At 37.9% G+C, this 27,889-nt stretch overlaps 1 protein-coding gene across 2 annotated transcripts in view; it reads right to left on the bottom strand.

The window, feature by feature from the left end:
* Positions 1 to 365: 365 nt before the first annotated feature.
* The window catches only part of Bmpr2 (bone morphogenetic protein receptor type 2), a 113,285-nt gene continuing 85,761 nt past the window's right edge, over positions 366 to 27,889 (bottom strand). Inside the window, exons 8-13 of one of the 2 annotated variants that reach the window (XM_021157992.3) lie at positions 25,939 to 26,099; positions 24,843 to 24,990; positions 17,760 to 17,896; positions 10,654 to 10,826; positions 6,142 to 7,421; positions 366 to 4,546 (exon numbers count right to left, since the gene is read on the bottom strand). In XM_021157992.3, the coding sequence (XP_021013651.1) occupies positions 4,299 to 4,546; positions 6,142 to 7,421; positions 10,654 to 10,826; positions 17,760 to 17,896; positions 24,843 to 24,990; positions 25,939 to 26,099 (2,147 nt within the window). In that variant the 3' untranslated portion in view covers positions 366 to 4,298. Of the gene's footprint in view, positions 4,550 to 6,141; positions 7,422 to 10,653; positions 10,827 to 17,759; positions 17,897 to 24,842; positions 24,991 to 25,938; positions 26,100 to 27,889 lie in introns of both variants that reach the window. The other variant, XM_021157988.3, reaches the window with a different exon arrangement.

Below are 27,889 nucleotides of genomic sequence, written 5' to 3'. Positions count from 1 at the left end.
AGTTCATAATCTAAAACAAAAACAAAATACACCACAGTGCACACAACGCACTGCTAGGTAAGGGTGTGAGTATTAAAATTATAGCCTAAAAGAGACTACCAGGGCCTATGAGGGGTGTTACACACTTCCTAGAATGACTGACTGATCTAGAACAGTAGAATTAGAATGTGTGCAGAATATTTTAAGGAGTTAAGGATATAATGTAATTATATATTTTCAAAAATCTGTGGATAGTCATGTAATAACATATACATAAGCTCAACATAGGTTTATAAAATGTGATATGATGTAATATCAAATTCTAGAAGTGAGTGACTTGCAATGAAATATTTATGTCCATGAACATGATTAAGAGGAAGCTGATGTTTATTTGTTTGGTTTTTTTTTTTTTCCTATTTTAAATGACTAACAGAGTAAAAGTGCAGTGTGATAGCTGTACCATATCAGGTGTTCCTCTGAGATTCGGAAACCAAACTTGGAAATATTTTAAATAAAATTTGTAATTCCGGGCTGGTGAGATGGCTCAGAGATTAAGAACACAGGCTGCTCTTCAGGCAGGCAGATGTATATGCAGCAGAGCACTCATACATTAAATAAATAAAGTTTTTAAAAAATGTCTTTTTTCAAAAAAAATAAATTGTAATTCCCACTGATTGCGTGCTCTGTATGTTCTCATTCAGAACCAACAAACAGGTTCTGGAACATGCATACACACATATGGAAGCAATACTAGCCTGCTTTATAAAATGAGTATTAGCCTTGTATTCTTTCTACAGATTATTTAGTTCTCTGGATTAACCATTTTTCTGACATTGGTAAAGCTGAAATTTTAAAGATGGAGTCAAAGGATTAAGAAAGCTGTAAACTTGCATGCAACTCCTTTTCCGAAGAGAGGTATGGATGGGATCACGCTAAGGAGCTTGCTCCCTCAGCTCCCTTCACGTGTCTCTGAACACTTACTTAGCCTTTCATCTGCAATGTAAGAATAGGAGGAGGCAGGTAAAATGATGTAGGCTGAATTTTGTATTGAGTTAGGAATTGTTTGTGATTATGGGCCTTTATTTACCTAACTTAAGATCATTAGGTACTTAAGATCATTTGGCTTACACGCAAACCCAGGTCTGCTAGAGTACATGTCAGTACACTGCACATCAGTTCATAAAGAAAGTGGACCGTGTGTTGTGCATAAAAGACATATGGAGATATGGACCCAGAGTGAACTCCCAGGTGTGGCTGGGTATAAAACTTAGAAGACAAATTTCCTATTAATTTTTATTCCCTCATTTGCAAAATATGAATATTATAATATGGTTGCTTTGAGGATGAAAAAAATAAGTGTATGTAATGCCAGTTTTCAGCAGAGGTCTTCACAAACTTGAATAGTAGCCATGTTTTTTAAATTATACATTTAAATTATTTAGGATTTTTATTTAAATAATTTTATTCTATACATAATTCAAACCACATTCTTTCCATTACTGAACTCTGGTGTATAACTAGTATTTTAAGATTTCCTCTGTCATTTATAGTTGTGTGTGTGTGTGTGTGTGTGTTGGGGTGGGATGGGGTGTTACATGCATGTCACTGGAGGCCAAAGCAGGGACCTGGATCCTGTGGAAGTTGTGAGCTGCCATGTAGCTGCTGGGAACTGAACTTGGTCCTCTGTTAGCACAGGAAGCACTGTTATTGTTATGCCATCTCTCCAGCCCCACAATAGTATTTTCTTAAGGGAACTAACATCATACTCTGATGTCCTATTATGATATTTTTAAGATTATATTATTGTCCAGAGAAATCTTTTTAAATTGAATGGCTTTTATTCAAAAGGCCTAAAATTAATTTGTGTGTGTAAAATTTTGTGGTAAATTCCATTTTAGCTTCAAGAATCAGATTAAATAAATCTAACCAGTAATTTAAGTTATTAAAGGGATTTCTGCATGCTGTGTATTATAGACTTGAAAATTTATTAAAATGACCTACACTTACTACCTTTCCTATTCTTCAAGCAGTTCAAGGAATTATTTGTTTTAAATATATTTGAATGAGATGGGAAATTACAGATTTCTTTTATCTGGCATATTCATTGTTAAAGCATTCCGTTAATAAACATTAAAAGACTTGGAAAATTCACAACTGACTGGTCCTAATACAAACTGTATCAGAATGTAAGACAATTTTTCTGACAGGAAAAGATCTTCTGGACCTCAAAGAGTCATTTATTCTTAATGTTTCAAATTGGAGATGGGAGGAATATAACTTATTTTAAAGTTGTACTACAACTGAAAATTAAAATTCTAAAATGCATTTGAAAGCCATTTGGACGAAAGAAATAAGTGAAAGATACAAACTATTTGTTAAATAGACAAAGGACAGTAACTAATTAGAAAGAAAAAACAAAACCTGAATGTTAGAAGACAAAAATATATATTAAGACTCTGAACCATAAGAGGGCCAGTGAAACCCAAAGGTGAGAAAGGAATCCTGGGCACAAGTGAGATAATCTGAACTGAGCTCCAGTCAGCATCCCAGCTGACCAAACGGTAAATGCTGTGACATCAGAGCACAGCAGATGGTAAGTGAAGGAAGCTCCTGTACGAGTTAAACGGAAGGAAAGAGGATTACAGATAAGAAAACGGTGTTCAAGACAGAAGAACCAAAATCAGGAATTTGGAGATTTGCACTTAACTTTTTATCTCCCTGCTAAACTTGAAAACGTAATCAGATAATGGATATTAAGGATTCTGAGAATTTGAAAACACACGGGAACAATTTGTCTGCAAACTGATAAGAAGCAATGTTGAGGGAAAATCCCTCAAGTTTTGACAGAAAGTCTTTATGGAAAGACACAGAGACTGTCGTTTCAGAGATCATTAGTTTCAAAAGAAGCAGAAGCCGCAGGACAGCAACATCAAGGTACAGCAGCACCAGAAGCCACGTGACAGCGATGTCACGGTGCATCACCACCAGAAGTATGCTCTACTACAACACACACAGTGAATGCTGCTCGCATCAAAGAACACAGGAAGCTGGCAGAAGGGGAAACTACAAAGCCAGGATTAGTGAAGAAATAAACTGAGGAAAGACAGAGGGTCAGTCTTAGTGTGCACAATGGTGGTAAGCTGCAGCAAGCCTTTCTTCCACAGGGATCTGGCATGCTGGGTGGATGAGCTTTCCACAGTGTTTTAGGTCATGGGAGGAGGAGTCGTTTTTTTCACACAGAACTATCAGGCTGTGCTGGGAAATAACGAACCATACGTATTATAGATTCAAATCAACTATCACTTACTTCTGAAGTTATTATAAATAGAAAATGTAATTTAATTTGTGATGGTCAGACAATGAAAGTTACTATACTAGTCACCTTGCCCAGCTACTTACTTAAAAACTCCATGTAGGTTCAGCTCTATACATTTTCTGATAAAAAATATTTCTTAAATAATGAATACAGACATGAACATATACATAGAAAAATAAAATGGAAAAGGCTAATATTTGCTTTCTTCTGTTTTGTTCTATGCTCTCTTATGAACTTCCAAAATCAGAACCAGATATGCTTATTAAAATGCCTGGAAGGAAACCATAGTAGCATTTGGAAGGTTAGAAGACAAAGGCATTTCAAAAAAGGTTTTGATAAGTCCTTTGTGGAGCCCTTTGGAGAGCGTCTATGTATCTCCATGAGGAGAAAGCTAGACAATGTTCATATTATCGAAGAATGGGAAAAAATGTTTCAACAATGGAAGAATGTGTGCCCTGCTAGGAGAGGGCAGGTAAGAAAGCTTCTTTGTGGTCTATAGACTATTGCACATTCAAATAAAATACACAAGAAAAGAATGTCCAACAGATTATGGTCAAAACACGTCAACACATAACTAGCTTGTGCCCAGAAATAAAACATGGATACCAGACACCATTGCAGTCAAACCTGTCTCAATTTGCTTCTGTTTTAATGACCTTTAGAAAATGGTCCAAACTGATTATCAGCAATCCATTGTTTTTGCTTTTTTCTTAAAAAAAATATTTTGAGACCACTTTTGATAAGCACACATATAATGTGGTCATAACAGACAAATATAACTTTAGCGAGACTAAACAAAAGTGCAAAACTTAAAAAACAAAATTAAAAATTATGGAAGCATAAGCTAAAATTTTCTGCATAGCTGAAATCTATTTAAAGCAAGTCCTTGCTGCAGGGGTGGGAAGGGGTGCTGACAGGAGGTTAAAGCAGTTTTTTTTTTAATGTCTTCTGCATGTTTAAATGATGCAAAAAAATAATTTCACTCCATAAGCTTGAAAACATCTCACAGACAATTCATTCCTATATCTTTAGACACTGTGGTCGTGGCAGTGCCTCCCTCTGCAAGGTACACAGCAGTGCTAGATTTAGAATGTACTGCCCTGTCACTGCCGTTGTTGTTGACCTCACAGTCCAGTGGCTCGGTGGAGATGACCCAGGTGGACGGGCGCCACCGCTTAAGAGAGTACGGAGTTTTCACACGTCTCTTGATCTTTTCACCTGATCCTGATTTGCCATCTTGTGTTGACTCACCTACTGGAAACAAAAGTATAGGAAATGAGCTGTGTAAAAGGAAAATATTTAAAAGTAAAGGAGTTTGTTGGGTATGTGATGCAGCTGGTGGAGTGCTTGCCTAGAATGCAAATGCTCCAGCCCAGAACCACTAAAGCCCCAGTCCTGGTGCATATGGTAATCCCAGCACCCTGGAAGTAGAGGCAAGAGGATCAAGGCTCAAGATCCTCCTCCACCACACAGCTACTGCACAAGGCCTGCCTGAGCTATATAAGACCCTATTACCAAAACCAAACCAAACTAAGCTGGATGGGAAAATAAAAGGGCTAAATTTCAAACAGGTCAAGTCAGCATAGAACCCAATGAAGGACACTTCTTGAAATATGTGATCAAGCTAGGCAATGTTTTTCTAAGCAAAATTCAACCAACTCAGTTTTGAGTCTTATCTAAAAAATAAAACTCACAAGAACTAAGAAAATTCAAAATTATTAATTGTATTCTCAAATTCTTTTGCTCTGGTGTAGACTCCAACTTGTTAAAAACACATATCATTTGACTTAATGCTGATAGCGGGGCTAGCAGTGGGTGGGTGATGCACTCCTGTAATCCAAGTTCCTAGGAATTGGGGGCAGAAGGATATTAAATTCAAGTCCAGCCTTGGCCACTGTGAGTTACAGAATGAGTCCTTGTCTCAAAAAGACAAAGCAAAGCAAAAAATGTCCAAAGTGAACCAAATCAAAAGGCCTCTAACATGTAGTAGTTTTAGAGGGATGACCATTTCCCATTAATTCTCTGTTTTCACACTTGAAAAGATGCTTTATGGATACAGGAGCACAAAGGGTGCGTCAACTGGCTTGCAATATAAACCACTTAAGCAAAGGGCTGGGTTTTCTTTGTGGTTCTAGAGATCAAAATCTGAGTCTTGTATGTTTCAGGCAGGTGTTCTGCCTCTGAGCTACACCTCTAGGCAAGGGGTAGATAGTTGCTATTCTGAGACCTTTTTTCAGCCCATTCTTTAGTTTAAGAAAGCATAAAACACATAAAAGAAGTCCCTTGACTTCTATGATTTACTAAGATCTGGGTGTGCTGGCCCACTCCTAATCTCAGCACTTCATGAGTTTAAGACCAGCCTGGACTATAGCAAGTTCCAGGCCAGCCAGGGCTTACTTAGAGACCCTTTATCTCAAACACACACACACCAAACAAAGACTTACTAAGGTTAAAAACTAAACATAGATTTAACACATTAACATGTGTAGCAAATATTTCAGAAGTAAACATGATGTGATGTCACTACTTGTGCCGTGACACTACGGAATACTGATTTAATTTCATCTGTCACAGCATGTATGAACCACACAGAGAAAAGCCATCAAGCAGAACACAGATTACATTGGTAATTCTACTTGTGGTACTAGCTTTTCACACTGTCACTGACCAAAGAGAAAAGGGGGGTCAAGGGAGAAAGAAAGAAAACAACAATAATCTAACTATTTCCAAGGTCCAGTCACGTTGTCTCTGGAAGTAACAAAGGTAAAGAATCACTAGTTGAAAATGCAACATGAATCTATTTTATTAAACTGTCCCAAAGGATACTACACAACCCCTCCACTTACTCTGTATACTGCTGCCATCCAGGATATTTGTGGCTGAAAGATCCAGAGAATTGGGCCTCTGTGCTCTTCTGGGCTTTGATGGCCCGGGATCTGCAGCTGTGCTTGTAACACCTTGTGTAAGGATATCTTGTTCTGAACATGGATTACTGTTGTTGTTATTGGAATTCGTTCGGCCACCTTCTAATGGCCGTTCCCTCCTATCTACCAAACGATCCAGAACCCCTTCATCATGGCCAGCCTGTTGCTCTCGTCTCAGTAAAGGTTCATGCTCATCAGGACTGGAATTGATATTCAGCCTGGTATCCTCACCAATAAATTGATTCTGCAGCATTTCTTGGGACCTATGTGCCACTATGTTGGCTGCCTGGCCAGCTGGCACTGCGCCATTGGCATACTGGGTTGTGGCAGCATGGGAATTAACATTGTGGCTTCTACCTGCCACACCATTCATAGTTACTGTCACCACATGAGGCTCTGCTGCATTGATTGTATTCATCTTGGCAACTCCAGTTTCTACTTGTTTCAAGTTTGATTTGTGCTTGTTGCCAAATTTTAGCCGGGGTTCTTTTGTTGAGTTTTTGGTGTTCAAAGGCAAACTAGTAGGTCTCTTAGGAAGGTTCTGTTGCTTAGGGAGAGGATAGATCTGAGCAGGTGGAACATCAGGAATTAAACATGCTTGCCCATTTGCAGCCTGTGTGAAGTCCTGTTGTCCAGTCACTTCCACTGCGAGCTTTATGAGCGGATAAAGCAAGCTAGAACTGGTACTGCTCAATGGGTCTGGCCCACTGAACTGCTTCAGAGAATGCTCCATGAGATTCTCATCAGAGCTTTCCTTGAGGTTCTTATCAACTTCTTTTGGATCTAGCTTATTAGTCTCCAAGTCTTCTTCTGTCAGCTGTAAGCAGACAGGGGTTGGCCCGATCGACTGTGCAACATTTGTGGCATGCAAATGTGTCTCATCTGGGTATGGCATCTCAGATATAGTGGTCATGCCAGTACTTGGAGTGAGGCCGGTGGTGTTTGTGGTGGTTGTGTTTGTGGACAGGCTTGTGACACTTGTTTCTGGGCTAGGGATTCGAGCTTGTGCTTGCTGTCGTTCATAATTAATTGAGTTTCGGTTCTTTTCTCCTATTGTCAATGGTGTGCTGGACATCGAATGCTCAGAGGAAATATTCTTCACAATGCTGTCAGTATGATGGATAGAGTCTTCAATATATGAGGAAGAGGAATAATCTGGGTAAGGCCCGATTTTTGGCACACGCCTATTATGTGACAGGTTGCTTGAAGAGAGAGAAAAACGTATGTCATTGAGAATACAAACTTACAACAAACTGTCTATTCCAAGCAAACACCACTGATTCCAGAGTCCCACTGCTTTTATTTTATGCTTTACATTCTTTTTATTGCACTCATTTATTTAATATATATGGGGCATGCATGGAAGTCAGAGGCTACTTGTGGGAGTTGGTTCTTTTCCAACGTGTGGGTCTCAGGAATCAGACTCAGACTGTCCGTCAGGCTTGGTGCAAGCACTTCACCCCCAAACCGTCTCACTAGTTCTATTTTACTCTGAACTCATATTTAAGAGATTACTTCAAAATCCTGATAATTATTACCAGCTTGGTAAATACAAACTTTATGAGGTTTTTTTTTTTAATACAGGCTATAAGATTCTGTGAAAATCTCTGTGGTTCCAGAATAGAACTTTTATGGGTGCTCATTATTTTGGTTTACAAGAGTTAACTTTGGGGCTGGAGGGATGACTCAGTTGTTAAATGGATCAGCTACTCTTTGATTCCCAGCACCCACATGACAGCTCACAGATGCCTGTAATTCCAGTCCCTACAGATCCAATATCATCTTCTGGCCTTGGCAGAACAAAAGCAAAATGTAAGAAAAAATATATAAGAGTTAATTTTTAAAAAATCTCACCTATAATTTTATAATATCAACAAAACCCAGTACACTTTTAATGAACTGTATATGTGTACAAGCAGATAGTTTTGTAACTAGAGGAACCAAGGAATGTATTTATTTTGTATTTTTGTAATCCTAGATTCAAACGTATAGCTCAACGAATATGTTATGGACTAGGTTCAAAGGGCTGAATAAGAAGAAGAACATAGAAATTGTTCATTTTTCCAAAACATGCTCATTTAAAAGCAAACTAACAATGTGGCATATTCATGGGAAGCCACTATCAGTGTAAGTTATAGAGCTAGGACATGAGGTGGAATACAGCACTCAGATAGAGAAACCAAAATTCGGGACGGTTCTACAGTTACTGAAGTGCATAGCCAGTGTCAGCACTCCTGGGCACGACAGTTCTGGACTGCCTATACTTATCCTTTCATTTATTAACTACTCTATAATTATTTAAAATCTCATTACAGAAGTCATTAGGGATAGCCTTCACTGAGGTGACCAAGGGGCTGAGACATTAACAGATAAAATATTACAGAAGAGACTTAGCAGCTGTAGGAAAATAGGTTCTACAAAAGAAGATTGCGACATTGCAGAGGATGACAATTTATAACATCAGCAAATAACAAATGCACGTTTAAGGTGGTGTTGTACAACCATGAAAAGCTAAGGAGATATGGAGAGGTTAAGGCTCAATAAAATAAAGCCTACAGTGCAAATACCTAGTGAATGAACTACCATTTAAGGAAACTCAGGAGAGACTAGAGGTGAGAGGACCCATTCCAAGTAGAGGTGAGAACACAAGGAAAGGGGGAAAAAGTCAAAAGAAAAGAGAGACATAGGTTTTTTTCTTAGCATTCAAGAAAAATTACCAAGTATTTAAAGTAGAAGCTTCAACTAACCCTTTAAGGCTTTATTTTATGTATGTAAGTATTTGCCTGCAGATACTGTGTGCACTGTGTGTCTCTGTGGTACCTGTAGAGGTTAGAATAGGGAGTTGGACTCTTGGAATTGGAGTTACACATGTTTAGGAGTCACCATGTGGGTGGGTGCTGGGAACTGAACTAGGGTTCTCTGCAAGAGCAACAAAGGCTCTTAACCACTGAGCCATCTCTCTAGTCCCTTCAGCTGAATCTTGAGCGATAAATAAATGCATCGTTTACAGACTGTAGGGCAGTAGAAATACAGAATGAAGATGGAAACAGAAGATTTGTCTAATACTTGTAAAGTGTTGTATTTAGAACAGCTGGTCTCTATTCTCCTTCATTTGCGATATGCAAGGTGTATAGCTGAAGCCCATTCTATTTATTAATAGTGTAAACTGCACATAACACAAATTGTTCTTACAAAGGAGAATAGAAAATAGAAAAAATATTTCAAGAAAAGTATACTTTTATCTACATGTCCCCTGGTAATATTTTCCTGGGTGTCTTTCTGAAACTTTTAAATATTTATTATATAAAGTAATAAAGTTGTTTTTACTCCCAAATACAGAATTAAGAAATATAGGTGATCTATTTACAAGTGCCAAATTATACAGATGTTTTGGCTTTTCAACTTTGGAGACCAGGTATTCATCCTCAGCCCAGAATGGCCTGGAATTCATAATACAGGCTAAACTGGCCTTGAACTTGTGGCAATCCTCTTGCCTCAGCCTCCCAAGCTCTGAAACGACAGGCATTAATTATACCATGCCTAGTTAATTTTGTTAGAAAGCCTTTCTATTTAGGATTCAAAATTATAGTTCTAACAAATTAAATGTTCATAAAACAATATTCCCAGTGGAGTAGAAAGGCCACTTTTGGGTTATGTTAATATAAACATATTAGTAGAGTCTTTTTTTAAGGAAGAGCACTGGATAGGCAGTCTGAAAGTCTTAGTGTCCAGTGAAGCAGCAGCTAGGTCAGTTTTATTTGCTTAAAAAGAGAGATGACCACTACTAACAACAAAAGATATACCACATGTATGTAGAAGTAGTTACAAACTTTTTACAACTATGAAAATATTTTACCTTTAACATTAAAGGCAAGTTACATTAATAAAGACTAATTAATTAATTAGTTTTTCTCAAGACTTGTTTCTCTGTGTAGCTCTGGCTGTGGTGGCCTTGTGCTAATGGCGTATGCCACTATGACCAGGTAATAAAGACTAATTACCTTTCCTGTATCTTTAGATATAAAAATACAAATTCTGTCTTGTATTCATAACAAATTAATATTTTCAGAATAAGAATGGAAATACTGGAAGGCACAGAGACAGCTCAGTGTTTAAGAACATACATTCTTCTTGAGAGGACCTGAATTCAGTTCACAGCACCAGAGCTCACAAACTGCCTATAATCCTGGTTCTGGGAGACCTCATCTCACCCTACCTCATCTGCACATGCCTGCTCCCACACCCACAAAATTAAAATAACAAAAATAAATCACGTTTTAAAATGGGAACACTGAAAGAAAAATGATGACCTCTCACACTAGTAAGTGTGAGTCACCACACTATTAGGCTGGCTGGCCAGTATCTATTCCTGTCCTTTATTTGGTGCCAGCTGCTGACACCTTCAGGTAGACACCAAACCCCTCAGGACCTTACCGTTCGTTCTGCATAGCAGTTGACATTGGGTTGACTGTTGGGCTCACAGACTTGCTTCTCTCCCATATCATCATGAGTTCAGCCATTCTCTCCTCCGCACACTGTGCTGTGAGCCGAGCCTCTGCATCCTGGTCCCAGCAGTCTTCAATTGTTTCCTTGAGTGACCTCACTGCCTGTAGCACAAAATACACACCAGACAATTGCTGTTTTTAAAAACGATATTCAGGTTTTTAATTTAAATATGTCAAAGAAAATCAGGTTTTCTATGTGTGTAGTTTTTTGGTTTGTTCGTTTCCAAATAAGGTTTCTCTGTGTAACCCTGGCTATCCTGGAATGCACTCTGAAGACGAGGCTAGCATTGAACTCTGAGATCCTCCTGCCTCTGCCTCCTAGTCCTGGGATTAAAGATGTGAGCCACCATGTTAGGCTCCAAAATAATATTTTTAAAAATATAATAAAATATTCTTCTAAAAAAGTGAAAAGTGAAGGATTCCTAAAAGCAAAAGAGTAAGTAAATAAGGAAGTTTTAAGTTAGCTCTTTGAAGAACTACTCAAAGGACCAAGCAACTATGGTGAGTAGAATGTGCTTCTTCAAGGCTTGGATTTACATCACTACTGTTAATTCACAACCCTGTTGTCAATAGCCACTAATCACACTTCAAAAGTGAGTTTTAAGGAACAGCATGAGGTGACTCAGAGGGCAAAGCCACTTGCTGCACAAGCTGGGTGATGTAAGATTGATCACCAGAATTCGAATAAAGATGGAAGGAGAGGTCTAGAGACTGACTGCTTTTCCAGAGTACCTGGGTTCAAATCCCAGCAACTACGTGGCAGCTCACAACTGTCTGTAACTCTAGTTCCAATACCCTCATACAAATGAATGCATACAAATGCACTGGGTCTGGTGACACAAGGTTTTAATCCAATGGGAGGCAGAGGAGGGGATCTCTGTGAGTTTGAGAGCAGCCTGGTCTACAAAGTAAACTCAAGGACAGCCAAGACTACACAGAAAAACCAAACCCTGTCTTCAAAAACAAAGAAAACAAAAAGTAGAAGAACTTACTCCATGAGCAGCTGTTCTCTGTACGTGTATATATATATATACATACACACACTCACACACACACACACACACACACACGCATGAAAAAAAAGGAAAAAGGAAATCTCTTTAGACTTGTTTCTGAATATATATATTCCATGTAATATTTGAGAATTTTTTATCAGAGAAGCCTACTTGAGGCTAACATCCTTGTTATCATTGTTAGTGACATTTTAAATGTTGCTAGTAGCATGCCCTGTACAACAAACAAATCTGAAGCTTAAACCTGCAAAATAATTTAATAATGTCCTGAGTTTTGAAAGCTCCCGTCTATACTAGGTAACCTAGAAACCAGGTGCATGTACTCGGCAGGACACAATGCGGAAAGATCTGGGAAGACCATAAGCTTCAGTAACCAGGGATCTTTACGTTTAGTATTACTTAGATGTGAAGGCCATGCTAGAACATTAACAATCTTGGGTAAATATTAAAGGAAGGTCCTAATACAAGCCAGTCATGAGATGGAGAATGTATATCTGTTTATCATATATACTTAAGATGGCATTCTTTTTTGTCACTGTAACATTCAAAATGTCCACTTTTACTTACTTATTATTATCATTATCATTATTTTATTTATTTTTAGTTTTTTGTGACAGGGTTTCTCTTGTAGCCCTGGCTGTCCTGAAACTCACTCTGTAGACCAGATTGGGCTCAAACTCAGTGATCAGCCTGCCTCTACCTCCCAAGTGCTGGGATTAAAGACATGTGCCACTATAGCCGGCTGCTTATTTTATTATTTATTTATTTATCTAGGTTTTAGGGATGTAATTAAGCTATGTATATATATTCCCAGATGTCAAGTTTCTTTCTTTCTTTTTTAAAGATTTATTTTATTTATTGTACGTATATGAGTACACTGTAGCTATCTTCAGACACTCCAGAAGAGGGCTACAGATCCCATTACAGATGGTTGTGAGCCACCATGTGGTTTCTGGAAATTGAACTCAGGACCTCTGGAAGAGCAGTCAGTGTTCTTAACCACTGAGCCATCTCTCCAGCCCCCAGATGTCCAGCTGTCAAGTGTAACGTTTCATATATATATGTATATTTTAACGTTATACTTTTTAATTCTAGCACTTGGAGGTAGAGGGGCAGGAGGATCAGGAGCTCAAGGATATTCTTGAGCCTAGAGTAAGCTTGAAACCAGCCTGGAATAGGAGAAATCCTGCCTACAAACACACAAAAAAATAAAAAAGAATGTGAAGAAACAAGAATGTGCTGTCTATTTATAGTAAAATAAATTTTTAACAGAAATTGAGGAAGTAAAGACATTACCTGTTTACGTGAACTGCCTTAAATATGCTCAAAAAAAAAGGAAACAATAAAGAACCAAACATAAGAAAACAATTTCTAAAGAGTTTATTTATTTACTTTGTGTTTGCCCGCATGTATATGTGTGTGTGTGGTGCTTACAGACCCAGAAGGCGGCATTGGACGTTATGAAGCTTTGTTCTGCTGTGTGGGTTCTAGGAACTGATCCCAGGTCCTCTGCAAGAGCAGAAGTGCTCTCAACTGCTGACCCTTCTCCTCAGCACTCTCTACTCTAAGAAAGTAACTGTTTTAAAAGAATTATTTTTATTTATTTTTGTATTTATATGAGTACACTGTAGTTGTCTTCCAACACACCAGAAGAGGGCATCAGATCCCATTACAGATGGTTGTGAGCCACCACGTGGTTGCTGGGAATTGAACTCAGGAAGAGCAGTTGGTGCTCTTATCCTCTGAGCCATTTCTCCAGCCTGAAAGTAATGATTTTAATAAACAGAGCAGCTATAAAAGATAGACTTTTTTTTTAAAAGAGTCTCATGCTTTATTGACCAAGTAGGACTCCTTTAGAGAAAGCACTCCACACCTGAATCCACACACAGCAAATGAAAACGGAGATGAAATTCACGTACCTAGGAACTCCTATTTTATGTGATAGACATTATTTTTAAAAAACTTACAATAATACTTTAAAACACTAACAAAATTTCAGTATTTGAGTGGTTAAACAGCAGATATAAGCAGACAGAAAAAAGAACCTATAAACTTGAAGATGGAAAACAAAATGATTAAGTCCAAGGCCAGAAGTCAAAAGAGTAAGGAGCAGAGACTGGGAGACAAGTGGTCATGTTCCCAGAACAGGAGCACACAGGCTGAATACTCAGAATAGGGCTTCCAAACAGAGAGGAGAAAGGGACAGGAGAATACTTGAACAAGTAGTTTGAAACTCCTCAAATTAAACAAAATAAGTGAATCCACAGATCAAAGAAACTTGATGAACAGTAGTAAGCAGTATAAACCCTATAGCTTCATGATAAGAAAAATTACAATCGAAGTGTCATAAACCAAAAATAACAGAGATCCTGACAATGAGTAATATTAAAAAAGGCTCTCCAATAAGATCAACAGCCATTTCTCAGTGGAAGCCAGATAGGTGTGACATATTTAAAGCATTGAAACAGAAAACAACTGTTCAGGGGCTGGAGAGATGGCTCAGTGGTTAAGAGCACTGGTTGCTCTTCCAGAGGTCATGAGTTCAATTCTCAGCAACCACATGGTGGCTCACAACTATCTATAGGAGGATACGATGCCCTCTTCAGGCAGGAAGATGTATATGTAGCAGAGCATTCATACATTAATTAAAAAAAATTAAAAGAAAAAGGAAACAACTGTTAAGAATTATATATCAAATAAAATTATCCTTCAATAATGAAGAAATTAAGACAATCCCAGATATATCAAATCTACAGAGTTCACTGCTATTAGACATGCTCTGTAAGAAAGTTAAATGGGGTTCTCTACCCTAAAATTTAAAAAGTAATTACAAATAATTATAAGAGCTAATAAACTGCATTTTAAATAGCTCTTCCTTTTTAAGAGCACATTAACGAACTGTTAGTCACTTTAATAAACTATCTACTTCCTCCCTAACTCCTGTACTGTATTGTTACTGCACTGAAACTGTCCCCACCCCCGCCCCCGGCTGTATCTTATCAGGTTTAAATGGACTTGTTGGCAGTAAACCAAGTATTACAAACCTCTTACTTAGCAACTTCATCTAAATTAGAAGTACAAAGTTTTCAGGTAAATCTGCATGTGCTGCATATCCCACAATAGTAGGGTTACAAACAGATACTTCAAACAGATCTTAGTTGTGGGGAAATCAAACAATTTAAAGAAGTTGAAAAGAAGTTGCAATTTAACACATTTTCAGGGATTTCATAGACATTTTCCCTCAGCAGCTCTGGAGAACCCTGGTAAAGTATAACATATCCTCCCGTCTGCTACTGGGGGCTCTTAAGGAGCTGCCCAAGTTCTCACAGCAGACACTGTAATTGGAGGCAATTGTGTGTATATGAAGCCAACTAATAACAATAATAAATTATAATAATAATGCCATATACTTAAAGATTTCAATCTCATTTGAAACACAGCTTGCTTTGACATTAATCTATTAACAAAGATGAACAATAAGATAAAGTTCAGTATTTCTGAATGGAAATATGCAGGGACTCTCTAGTCTCTGATATAACAATAATATTCTACCTGACTAAAACAATCTGTAAATGGAAAGTGAAATATATAGTGAATTATTTATATTACTATACTTCTTTCTGCTTTTCTTTTAGTTAAGGAAATTAACTTGTACTAAGTATAAAATGTGATGAATACCTTCAGAAGTGGTTATTACTGCCTCCTTAAAAAGAGATCACCGAGGAAATGTGAATCCTCTTAGAAATGTAAGGATGACTGCAGAAGCTGAAATAAACATTTTTTCATTCTTTTACTGGGGGAGAATGGCATGTGCTGGGGTGTGCATGTAGCTGTCAGAGAACAACCTGCATCAGTCAGTTCTCTGTCCACTTTGGATTCCAGGGATGGCTTTATGTCATCAAGCTTGGTGGCAAGGGCCTTGGCCTGATGAACTATCCTGCCATCCAGGAAATTAAAAAAATACACTGAAGAAAGAACTGCTATAACAGTACTAGTGAGAAATTAACAAAGACTCAAAAGGTAAAGCTGAGCAAGTCCTGAACAACGCTGAGCAATGATGAAAATCAGACGGAAGCTGGTTAGCTCAGATGGTGGACTGACAACATACATGAGTCTGAGTTAGAGGACAACACCACACAGTCAGCACAGTGACACACACACTTCAGACATGAAGGTAGGGACTCAAAGTATGCTCAGTTATGTAGTTAGTATGGACTCATGTAGCCTGTTTCCCAGATCCCACCATCACCACCAAAAAGATGGAAAATACAAGAAAGAAATTCAGACTTGAAATGTCAGATGGTTCAATATTAGTTTAATGAGAATTCAAGGTCAAAGAAATATAAGGAAAGAAATAATATTAGAAGAAACACTGGAGAACTGATTGAGGAAAGTCCTGAATTTTCAAACTGAAAAATCTATTCAATACTCAGGGGGAGAAATGTGTGAAAAGATCCATGCTAAATTTCACCCAAGTGGAATTTCAAAACTGCTAAGGCAAAATAAGTCTTGACAGCTTTCAGACAAACAAACAAACAACTGGGTGTGGAGGTACATTTCTATAATCCCACTGTTGTGGGTTGGATGCCGGATCCTTGGGAAGGGTTAGGAGGTGGGCCCTTGATGGAGGAGGTGTGTTGTCACTGAGGGTTTCAAAAGCTCACATCAGGCTCAGCCTCACTTTCTGGGATAGCTGACGACTTGATTAGCATTAGCTTTCAGCTAATGCTCCAGCACCATGCCTGCCTGCACACTACCACAAGCATCCTGTCATGATGATCATGAACTAACACTTTGTAACTTAAGCAAACCCTCAATTAAATGTTTTATAAGTTGCCTTGATCATGGTGTCTCTTTACTTCTAAAATAGTAACAAAGTCAGCCAAGATGTGAAAGGTAGAAGCAGATGGATAGGGCATTTAAAGTCATCCTCAGCTATGTAGAGGGTTTTAGGGCAGTCTGAGCTGAACGAAATCTTATCTCAAAAGGAAAAAAAAAAAGAGAGAGAGAGGAAAAAAAACCAACCAAACAAACAAACAAAAAAACCCAGAAAGCAATGGAGGTCTGTGTGAGAAAGGCTGGTAGGTAAAATCACCATTCAGGCAAGCGTGACAACCTGGGTTCTGAGTTCAGTCATTGGAACCTATTCAAAGTGTCATGTATGCATAGCCCCAGCACTTGTGCTGTGAGATGGGTGATGGAGACAGAACTAACTAAAAAGTCATGGACTAGGCAATCTGGAGTAAGCAGTGTGGCAGAAATAAAAAGCGGAACCTTGCCTCAACAAGGCAGAAGGCAAGAACTGACTACCAAATTGTCCTCTGACCCCTAAATGTGCACCTATCATACACTCCCCCTGCCCCAAAATGGAGTAAGATTAGACTACATCCAAATTTTTATTATGAAGACTGGAGGCCAGGGGACATTTTCACTCTTTGAAACCGTTACTGTGTTAATTATTACTCATATATGATACCAAGATGGAATGTTCTTAAACATGCAAGGATTATAATGTTTAGCACCTAACACACATGATAATATAATTACTTAAGTGGAACTTCAGCAAAGAAAGAAAATTATCCAAAAGTAAGAGAAAGACATAAGATTTTAAAAATGTTGCTTCTGGGTAGAACCTAAAAAGAACAGGAGAAAACAGATGACAAGGAACCAGGGAATCTTGGATGGTATTTTTTAAAAACAATCTTTCCTAAATTGCAAGAGCTTATAGCAATATAATGTATGTGGTTCCTAAGACACCAACTTGTTGTATAGGAAATGTTTACACAAACACAATTATGATGTTTTTATGTAATTGAACTTCCTAGATCCAGTTGGTTATATACTCACCTCTACACATCACCCAGCCTGTCTCTGACAGTGTTTTACATTGAAGCCCAGGCTGGCCTTGAACATGTAATTCTTTTGTCTCAGCCCAGTGGTGGGGGACAGATGTGAATCACCAAAGCTGGGCGGGTTCTGTTTTTCCTCATCTAGTTCTAGTAAGAAGCCCTCATTTTCTTACCAGGCTATTTTCTTTCCAGGCTTCTGGGAACTTGGGTCTCTGCTTTTCTCTGGACACAAGAACCTGCATATCCTCAAATGTGGGATGGTTTCCAACTTCTGTCTGAAAAGCCATCTGGTAATCTGGTACAGATTCACCTGTGTATTCATAGAAAAGAATGATAGAATTTCTAGTTATCTTAAGAGGACAGAACAGCAGAGCTATTTCTAACATCAAATCATATGAATTAGATAGCATATTATATATCATAACATAGAAATCATATATATTAAAACCTTTCAAGAATAAATGCAAATTTCAGAGACATTATTATTGATTTGATATATTGTGACTATTTAGAAGTCTCAAAATTTATTGATAAAATAGCTTCAATGCTATACAGATATTTTACTTATTCTTTAATATTGAGGATCAAACTTAAGGCCTTGCTAAGTATATACTAAGTAATTACTTACTACTGAGTATGAACATGCTAAGTACACACTTTAATCCAGAGCCCTGGACAGCTTTTGTTTTGTTTTGTTTTCTGTTTTTTCAAGACAAGGTTTCTCGTGTAGCCCTGGCTGTCCTAGATAGAACTCACTCTGTAGACCCAGCTGGTCACAAATTCACACAGATCTGTCTGTCTTCAAAGTGAAGAGATTAAAAGTGTGTGTCACCGCTGCCTGGTCTGGTGTCTTTTTAAGTAAGTTTTCTACTAGGTAGTTCTATCTTAGACTAGACAGGTATTTTAGAATGAATTTGTCTGCTATTTAATTTATGAGGGAAATATTACAATACTTAGTATTTAAAATTATGCCTGAACTCTAACCTCATATTAGAAAATAGTCAAAAATGCCAGGATTTAGTACAATAATATGCAACCAAATTAAAGAGGAAAGACTGAATAATCACTATGCCTTATCAGGTTATTGGCTCTATTCTAGTTCAGCCAGAATGTATCAAATACCACAATTTTTCAGTTTTGTTTTGCTTTTGGAGATAGGATCTCATGTATTCCAGGCCGGCCTCATATTCCTTATGATAGCCAAGGATGGCTCTGAACTAGATCCTCCTGCTGTCATTTCCTAAGAGCTTACATTACAGGGATACACCAGCACAGCAGGGTTATGTAGCGCTGAGACTGCTCAGTCGGGACCTTGTGCATGCTACACGGCACTATATCAAATGAGCTAACTTAGGGAGCTAAGTTAATCCTATATAAAAAATTTGTATGACAATGACCGTGTAATTGTTAGTTTTCCTCTTAACAAGTAGTATTTAAGTCTAGAATGTTAAAGCATCACTCTCCTCTCAGTATTGACAAATGTGTATGTCACTAATAGGCACAATTAGCTGATTACAATGAATACTGTGCACTTTTACTAAATGTGATAAAGTGTATTAATGAACACAAGAGACATACAGAAGACTCCTTAGGACCAATACATAAAATCCAATGGCCCAGGGCAGTGGTTCTCAACCTTCCGAATGCTGTGGTTCTTCAATATAGTTCCTCATGCTGTGGTGACTCCAACCATAAAATTATTTTCACTGCCACTTCATAACTGTAACTGTGCTACTGTTATGAACAGAAGATAGAATGTAAATATTTTTGGGGATACAAACTTGCTGAAGGGCTTGCAACCCACAGGTTGAAAACCACTGGCCTACAAGACTCTTGGCAAAGAACACAAGAGAATTACTGTCTTCCTGGCGCCTCACCACCACTCACTCTAATGTACTAAAATAACAAGACAGATTAGAAGTGATGGTGATTTGGGCATTCTGGTTCTAATCTGGGCTTCATCTCTTCCTCAGGAAAGTCATTTAACTCTTGCATGTTTCAATCTTCCTGTCAGTAAAGCAGTAATGTCTGTGTTCCTTATCTCACTGCACAGCACTAAGAGGTATAATGACCCAGATGAAAAAAAAAAAAAAAAAACATAAGACATGACAAGCTTTTGCTTCTATTTGAAAATTCAAGATAATTCTTGCCTTCTACCAGTATTTTTAACAATTTTAACAATTTACAAAAATTAATTGTATATTTTTATAATCTATTCAACAAAGCCCAAGTTACTAGACTACTGCATTGCATTTAAAAACAGGTGACATTTCTGCATATTTTTAAGATTAAAGCGAATTAATATCAACATCCAACTCTAAGACAAAACTAAAAGATTTAAAGATGTTGGCTTATAGCACTTTGATCCTTGAAACCTACCTCATATTACGCAATCAATTCCAATTCAAATTACCTACAAACAGTACTTTTCTAGCACAGCTGGTCTGCCTCTCACATGATGGTGTATAATACTTCCCAGGTATTTATTAGCTTTCCCCTCCCACAAAACATTAGGTTAGCAGAACTAAAACTAAATAATTCTACTTGTTTTATTAAGATCATTCAAATTCTAACCTCAAAACTTACTGTAAGAAATTAGTGCGTGCTTTTGTGTAAATGCAAGTTTTAACACTAACAACTAGCAAGAGAGGCTTGGGAGGTGGCTACATCTGTAAATTGTTTGCCATACAGACATGAGGCCCTGCATTAAGCTGCTAACATCTATCTAAAAAGCCCACCACTGTGATATGTACTAGCACTGGGGAGGCAGAGATGGGCAGATTCCTAGGGCTCCACAGCCAGCCAGCTTAGCTGAACCAGCATGCCCAAGCCACAGAAAGAGACCTTGTTTCATAAAATGAGAATGGCTTTTGAAGAATGATACCCAAGGTTGACCTCTGGCCTCCGCATGTACATGAACCCATGCACGCACAAACAAGCACATGCATGCTTGTTTTTTTTTCCTCTCTCTCTCCAAAAAAAAAATTCCACCAAATATTTATACTTCTAAATCTAGTTTTTCAATAGATACTTATTTGGAGCTAACTTTATTAATACACTTCGGATGTAAAAATGTTAATCTCCTATGATGATGGGAGATACTACCCTTAACAGATTTTCTTAATGCTTTACAGTCACTGGGTTGCTAAAGGGAAGTCCTATAATCTCATTTGCTTTCAAGCTGTTGAGAAAAGATCAAATATTTCACCCTGTCATTTAGCATTCCTTTCCTCTTTAAGTGTGTGTCTACTTTAGAGTCATTTTTGGTTCCCATCTCAAATGACATTACTCTATTTTTTTCCTTTCTCTTGTCTTTTTCTTTCTTCCTTCATCTAAATGCTGTAGCAATTATTCTTTAATCATGCTAAGACCTCTAACTAATTATTTTACAAATATTTTATAGAATCAGCTTTCATTACATGTTTTCATTCAGCCTCAAAACATATTTTGCATTTTGAAAAAAACAAAAAAATCTTAAGAATTTTATAATTATTATATAACACTCTTTAGATTTTAAAAATTATTTTTAGATTTTACTTTATACATTTGAGGGTTTTGCTTGCTTGTATGTGTGTGCCTGGTGCCTACAGAGGCTAGAAGAGGGCATTAGACCCACATAGCGGTTCACAACTGTCTGAAATTCAAGTTTCAGATGATCTGATACCCTGTTTTGGCTTTCATAGGTACCAGTATTCATGTGGTGCACAAACATACATGCAGCCAAAAAACAGTCATTCATATACATAAAATTAAAATACATAACTTTTAAAAGGGTTTGAAAAGTACCCGTTATATCCTGCTTGTGCTTTCTTAACACTTTTCTCATATTCTTTTTCATATAGTTTCTGTCTTCTTTATTTAACAGAAGTTCCTCTTAATCAAATAATAATAATTATAATAATGATGATGATGATAATGATAATAAATTATTCTTAAAGCCAGGTGTGGTGGGTGATGCACGCCTTTATTAATCTTATCATTTGGGAGGTAGAGGTAGGTCAGTCTGTGAGCTTGAGGCCAATCTGATCTACAGAGCAAGTTCCAGATCTGCCAGGACTACACAGAGAAACCCTGTCTCAAAAAACAAGTTAAAATACTCATAAAATGTAAAAATCATTGTGATGGTTTGAGTAAGACTCGTCTCCATAAACTCATCTCTAGATGCTGGGTCAACAGGGAATTGAACACTTTGATAGGATTAGAAGGGACAGAAGGTGTGTGCTTTGTTGGAGGCATCACTGGGAGCGGCATTTGAGGTTTCAAAAGCCCATCCCACATGAATCAAGATGTAGCTCCCAACCACTTCCCCAGCACCATGCCTGAAATGTCTGCTACTATGCTCCCTGCCATGATGATAATGGACTAAGCCTCTGAAACTGTGAGCATCCAATTAAATGCTTCCTTTTAAAGAATTGCCTTGGCTGTGGTATCTCTTCACAGCAATAGAACAGTAACTAAGACAATCTTAAAACTTAAAAAATAAAATAATAATTTCCTCAGTTATCTATCAATATTCCTTTTCAAACATCTCCACAATTAAATCACCCTCCTGACTTAAACAACATTTCTTTTAAGTTCCACTTTTTAAAAAAAGATTTATTTATTTATTTATTTATTTATTTATTTATTTATTATATGTAAGTACACTGTAGCTGTCTTCAGACACTCCAGAAGAGGGAGTCAGATCTCATTATGGATGGTTGTGAGCCACCATGTGGTTGCTGGGATTTGAACTCAGGACCTTTGGAAGAGCAGTCGGTGCTCTTAACCACTGAGCCATCTTTCCAGCCCTACTTTCACTATTTTTAAGACCTCTAGATAACTTCTCTAGAATCAGATTTCATCTCTGGATTTGCTCTTAATGTGCTCTTCTTAGAATGGCAAAATTATAGGTATTGTGATGGTTAATGAATCTTGATCATCAACTTGAATGGATTAAGAAGTACCTCAGAGAGTCAAACATTTGGGACATCTGTGAGAGCATCTCCAGATGTATATAGATCATGAGAGCCTGATGATTCATAATAAATGACATTAATGGAGGGTGGTAAAATGTGTGGTGTGGGGCCAGGAGGAGGAAGTCCACCTGGGGATATAAATATTGTCTGGACTATTTCTGTTTCCTGTCTCCCATGAAGAGCTCATCTGCCACAAGCTCCTGATATGATGTGCTGTACAAACACAGAGGTCTAAGCAATTATAGATCAAGATTTCTAAAACTTCAATCAAAACTTCTTCCTTTGTTTTTCTCAGATATTTGTATAGTAATAGTAAAAGTATCCCAATGTAATTCTCTTATTTTTTTAAATTGTTGTAGAACGATACCTAAAACAAACAAACAAAAAAATCTATTATTCTAATCGTTTCGAGTGCACAGTTCTGTGGCATTAAATACAATTCCCACTGTGCATCTATCACCATTATCCATCTCTAGAATGCTTTTCATTAAGCTGAGACTGTATTAATTAACAAAAATCTTACCTCTGAATTCTAACCTTTTATAATCCTTTCTATTTTACTTTTAAAATTAGTATACAAAGTCATGGGATGCTGCTGCTGCTTTTTACATGAGTACTAGAGACCTGAACATGTTAGCACAACAATATTTTGGCGAATGTACGTATGTATGTATGCACGCACGCATGCATGCATGCATGCATGTATGTTCTAAAATACTGTTCCATAAACAAGACTTAATTGCCTCCATACGTACAAAACTGAGGGCTTTTTAGTCCCTTTTTTTGGGATTAAACCCAAGGCTTTTACACTTAAGAGGCAGGTACTCTACCTCCAAGCCATACCCCAACCATTAATACTGCTATTTATTATTTTTTAGAACAAAAGCAATAGTCATTCTTTAATTGTGGTACTTTAAAAACAAAACAAAAAACAAAACCAACCAAACAAGTTTATGAAAAGATGACCCAACTCAGTAAAGTGCTTACTATACAGATATGAGATCCAGGGTTCAGATCCCCAGTACCCACGCAAAAAGCTGGGCCTACTGGTGTGCGTCTGTAACACCAGTCTGGGTAGAAACAACTGCATTCCTGGAGTTCAATGGCCAGCCAGCCTAACTGAATCTAGAAGCTGCAGGTTCCAGTCTCAAAAGGCAATGAGCAATCAAGGAAGACATCTGGTGAGAACCTCTGGCCTTCCCATAGGTGTGTATATACATGGGCATGCACACGCACAGCTCTCTGGGAGTAGAGTACATGACTGTGAAAGCTGAACTCAGGAGGAAGTGGCATGGGGCATGTACAAGGTAGAAAGTGGCTTGGGCTACACGGACAACTAGTAGGTAAGGGCTATCCAGTGAGACCCTCTATTAAACAACAAACAAAACATAACAAAATAAAATAAAAGCAGGGCTGGAGAGATGGCTCAGAGTTTAAGAGCACTGACTGCTCTTCCAGAGGTCCTGAGTTCAAATCCCAGCAACCACATGGTGGCTCACAACCATCAGAGGGATCTGATGCCCTCTTCTGGTGTGTATGAAGAGAGCAATGGTGTACTCATATACATAAAATATATAAATCTTTAAAAAATAAAATAAAATAAAAGCAAGTTACTGATTATATTATGCTAATAAAGGAGTAATTCAGACATTCTTCTAAAACTAAAACTATATGTTAAAATGGGGGAAAAATACCTAATCGAACAAAAAGTGTACCAAAATCCCAGTTGCCAATTACTGCTATTTTCAGAAAAATATCTTGATTAACTCACTAGAATATTAACTTCTAATTTATTAAATATATACTTTTAAAACATTTATTTTTATTATTTTTAATTGTATGGGTATGTATGTGTGTCTGTGTGCAGCTATGTGTATGTGTGTGAAGAAGGCCAGTGGGAGTGAGGGCTGAGAACTTCTTACCAGAATGAAACAACTCAATGAAAACCTGGAGCTATTTATTTATGTACTTACTTACTTATATGTATGTATATGAGTGATCACCCAAAAGAGGGCACTACAGATGGTTGTGAGCTACCATATGGTGGCTGGGAATTGAACTCGTGACCTCTAGAAGAGGAGCCAGTACTCTTAACTGCTCAGCTATCTCTCCAGCTCCCCTGGAGTAATTTTTTAGCAAAAAACTTTCTGATCTAATTAATTCTGTTAATGATATTTCTATTCTGAATATTACATTTTAAGATGGCAAAGGAAAAAAGATTATTGTATCCAACTGAATTGTTGAATGTAAGTGAGAAAGAGGGTATAAAACACTGATAAATCTAACAGCAGTTCTCACCTGGGAAGAGGTCTGTACACCTCATAAACACCTCCCAGTAGATGAGTCCAAGCGCATACATGTCCACTTGCTTCAGAGCTGACTCACAGTCCCTCAGGTTCACAGCTCCTTCTAGCACTTCTGGTGCCATATAGCGAATTGTGCCAACCTGGTCAATTAAAAGTGGCATTTTAAAGAAAGAGAATGCAAAATATCCTGAAGGGCAAACACTACACCAAAGGTCATATATAAAATGTCTTCCTATAAATGATACTATTAGACCCTAAGCAGGTCACTGAGCCCATTTTATACTATACTTTAGCAATCTCGCCCTTCTTAATAATTAAACAGTATTAACTGCTTTAGCAAAACTTACTCGTTGATGAGAAAGATGAAAGCAATTGTTCCTGTGCCAACTTTTAAGATCCATGAGGCTTAAGGCTGCTCTCTAGTGAACTGCCTAACTCACTGCCCACCGTTACAGTATAGTTAATAATGTAAAATAAAAACCAAACACAGTGAGAAAATTGCAAAGCAATATATACATCATATAATATTTTTAAAAACTGCAAATATGTACATCTATGCATGTGAAAGCAGAGAAAAGGGTCAGAAAGGATATGTTACATTGTATTCAGAGAATAGACTGTCCTATCTCAAACTTAGCAACCTCACTTCAAAAGTCAATTCCTGGCAGAGTCTGGTAGCACTTGCCTAAAATCTCAGTCCTCAGTGGAAAAAGATAAATTCAAGGCCAAATGGGATATATAAAGAGAATCTGTCTCAAAAAAAAAATTAAAAAAATAAAATAAAATAAAAAATAAAACACAAACTATCAACAACAACAAAAAACAGCAAAACAAACAATAACCAATCTAATGAAGTTCCCTTTTAAAATAAACAAAAAAAACAATTCTAAGATACTTCTCCATAATGTCTGTTCAAATGAGCTGGAATTTCAAAATGAACTGACAACCTTAGGTGGGTATTTATACAATGTATTTTGATATTTGCTAATATTCTAACTCACATAGTGCAGTAAATGACAGTGCACAAGGATAACTATTGTTGCATGTCATGATTTCAGAGTATGCTGGTGTGATGTTTTTAGGCTCACCTCACTTATAGCCGCATTATCTTCTTCCCCTGGGCGCACCAGCCTATTTCCAGTTAGCCTCATGGATAAACCAAAGTCACTGATAACACACGTGCCGTCATTCTTTACCAGGACATTCCTGCTGTTTAAATCTCGGTGGGAGATTGCAGGTTTATAATGATCTGTTTGGATAATTTCAAATATTTATTAATGTATAAGTGGAGCTAGTGGAGATTAAATTAACATGCAGATAGTGGGAGCCACATACATGTAAATAAAAGATAGTGCTTCTTCCACCTGTTAGTTGTCGTCTAAAAAAATGGGTCTGGGGAAAAGAAAGGATGTCAAGGCCCAGGTCTGTAATCCCAGCACTTAGGATGCAGAGGCAGGAAGATCATGAGATTTAGACTGCTGTAAATGACACAGCAAGACTCAGCCAAATCAACCCCTAGTTTCAAATCATCACTATTTTCTAATAATTCCTCTTACATATATAGCTGGTAAGCACTAAGCATTAAACTGAATCCAACAATTCCAATTCTCTCACAAGCTTTGTTTTTCTCTTCATGTCATTCTTTTTTTGTTTTGTGTTCATTACTGTAGTTGGTTGGTTAGTAGGCTGGTTGGCTAGTTTTTTCAGACAGGATTTCACATAAATCAGGATGGTCTCTATATAGCTAAACTCCTGATTGTCCTGCCTCTACCTCAAAGTGGTTTAGTTACAGATTGGTGCTACCATGCTTGGCTTTCTCTTCATTTTTAAGGCACAGAAGGAGGCAATACCAAAAGGAATATTTGTTATGAGTAAAACACACACACTTAGCTAGCTTATTTAGAAAAAGTATCAACTGAGAAACTGTGGCTCAAATTTCTTAAGCCAGAATAATTACATTCTAAATACTTATCCTTATACCCACAAATGAGTGTAGCTATCAAAGATGCTTTCTTTTAAGCAGCATATGGAAACCATTACAGAAAGCCACAACTGGTCAAAGTGTAAATAGCAACTCACCATGAGGTGTTTAACTCCAACTGATATGATATATGCACAACACAACACCTAAACTAGACTCAGAACATCCCAAGAAGGGGTGAACAGACCACAAGAGCCAGAGGACCGGGACACCTGGTAAGAGACTGTCTCCTATACAGGACAGGGAAGCTACATCCACGAATTCTTAACAATGACATGAAATCTGAACAATGACAATATCAGTTTGATATGCCAACAAAAATGGGGAAATCTCACATCTCAACCCCTAGATAAAGAGCTAAAGGCAATTAATGACCACTGAGAAAGAATCAGTTCTCCTATAGAGTAAACCCCCTAATTGATTATCTAATTTAAAGTAGTCAGCCCTATATGCACATGAGCAACACTGAATGGATTCATTGGGAAGCATGCCTGCCTGCCTTCCTTTCTCTCTCTTCCTCTCCTCTCTCTCTCTTCCTCTCCTCTTTCTCTTCCTCTCCTTCCTCTCTTCCTCTCTCTCTCCCTCTCCTTTCTCTCTTCCTCTCCTCTCTCTCTTCCTCTCCTCTTTCTCTTCCTCTCCTTTCTCTCTTCCTCTCCTCTCTCTCTTCCTCTCCTCTTTCTCCCCCTCTCCTCTCTCTCCCTCTCTCTCTTCCTCTCTCTCTCTTCCTCTCTCTCCCTCTCCTCTCTCTCTTCCTTTCTCTCTCCCTCTCTCTCTTCCTCTCCTCTCTCTCTTCCTTTCTCTCTCCCTCTCTCTCTTCCTCTCCATCTTCTCTCTCCCTCTCTCTCTTCCTCTCCTCTCTCTCTCTCCTCTCCCTCTCCATCTCCTCTCTCCCTCTCTCTCTTCCTCTCCTCTCTCTCTCTCCTCTCTCTCTTCCTTTCTCTCTTCCTCTCCTCTCTCTTCCTTTCTCTCTTCCTCTCCTCTCTCTCTTCCTTTCTCTCTTCCTCTCCTCTCTCTCTCCCTCTCCTCTTCCTCTCCTCTCTCTCTCCCTCTCCCTCTCC

Source organism: Mus caroli, unplaced genomic scaffold (assembly GCF_978045245.1).
Source record: "Mus caroli unplaced genomic scaffold, Mus_caroli_1 scaffold_1, whole genome shotgun sequence".
Taxonomy (NCBI): domain Eukaryota; kingdom Metazoa; phylum Chordata; class Mammalia; order Rodentia; family Muridae; genus Mus; species Mus caroli.
Note: the sequence above shows the minus strand (reverse complement) of the source record. Positions and strands in the feature narration are given on the sequence as shown.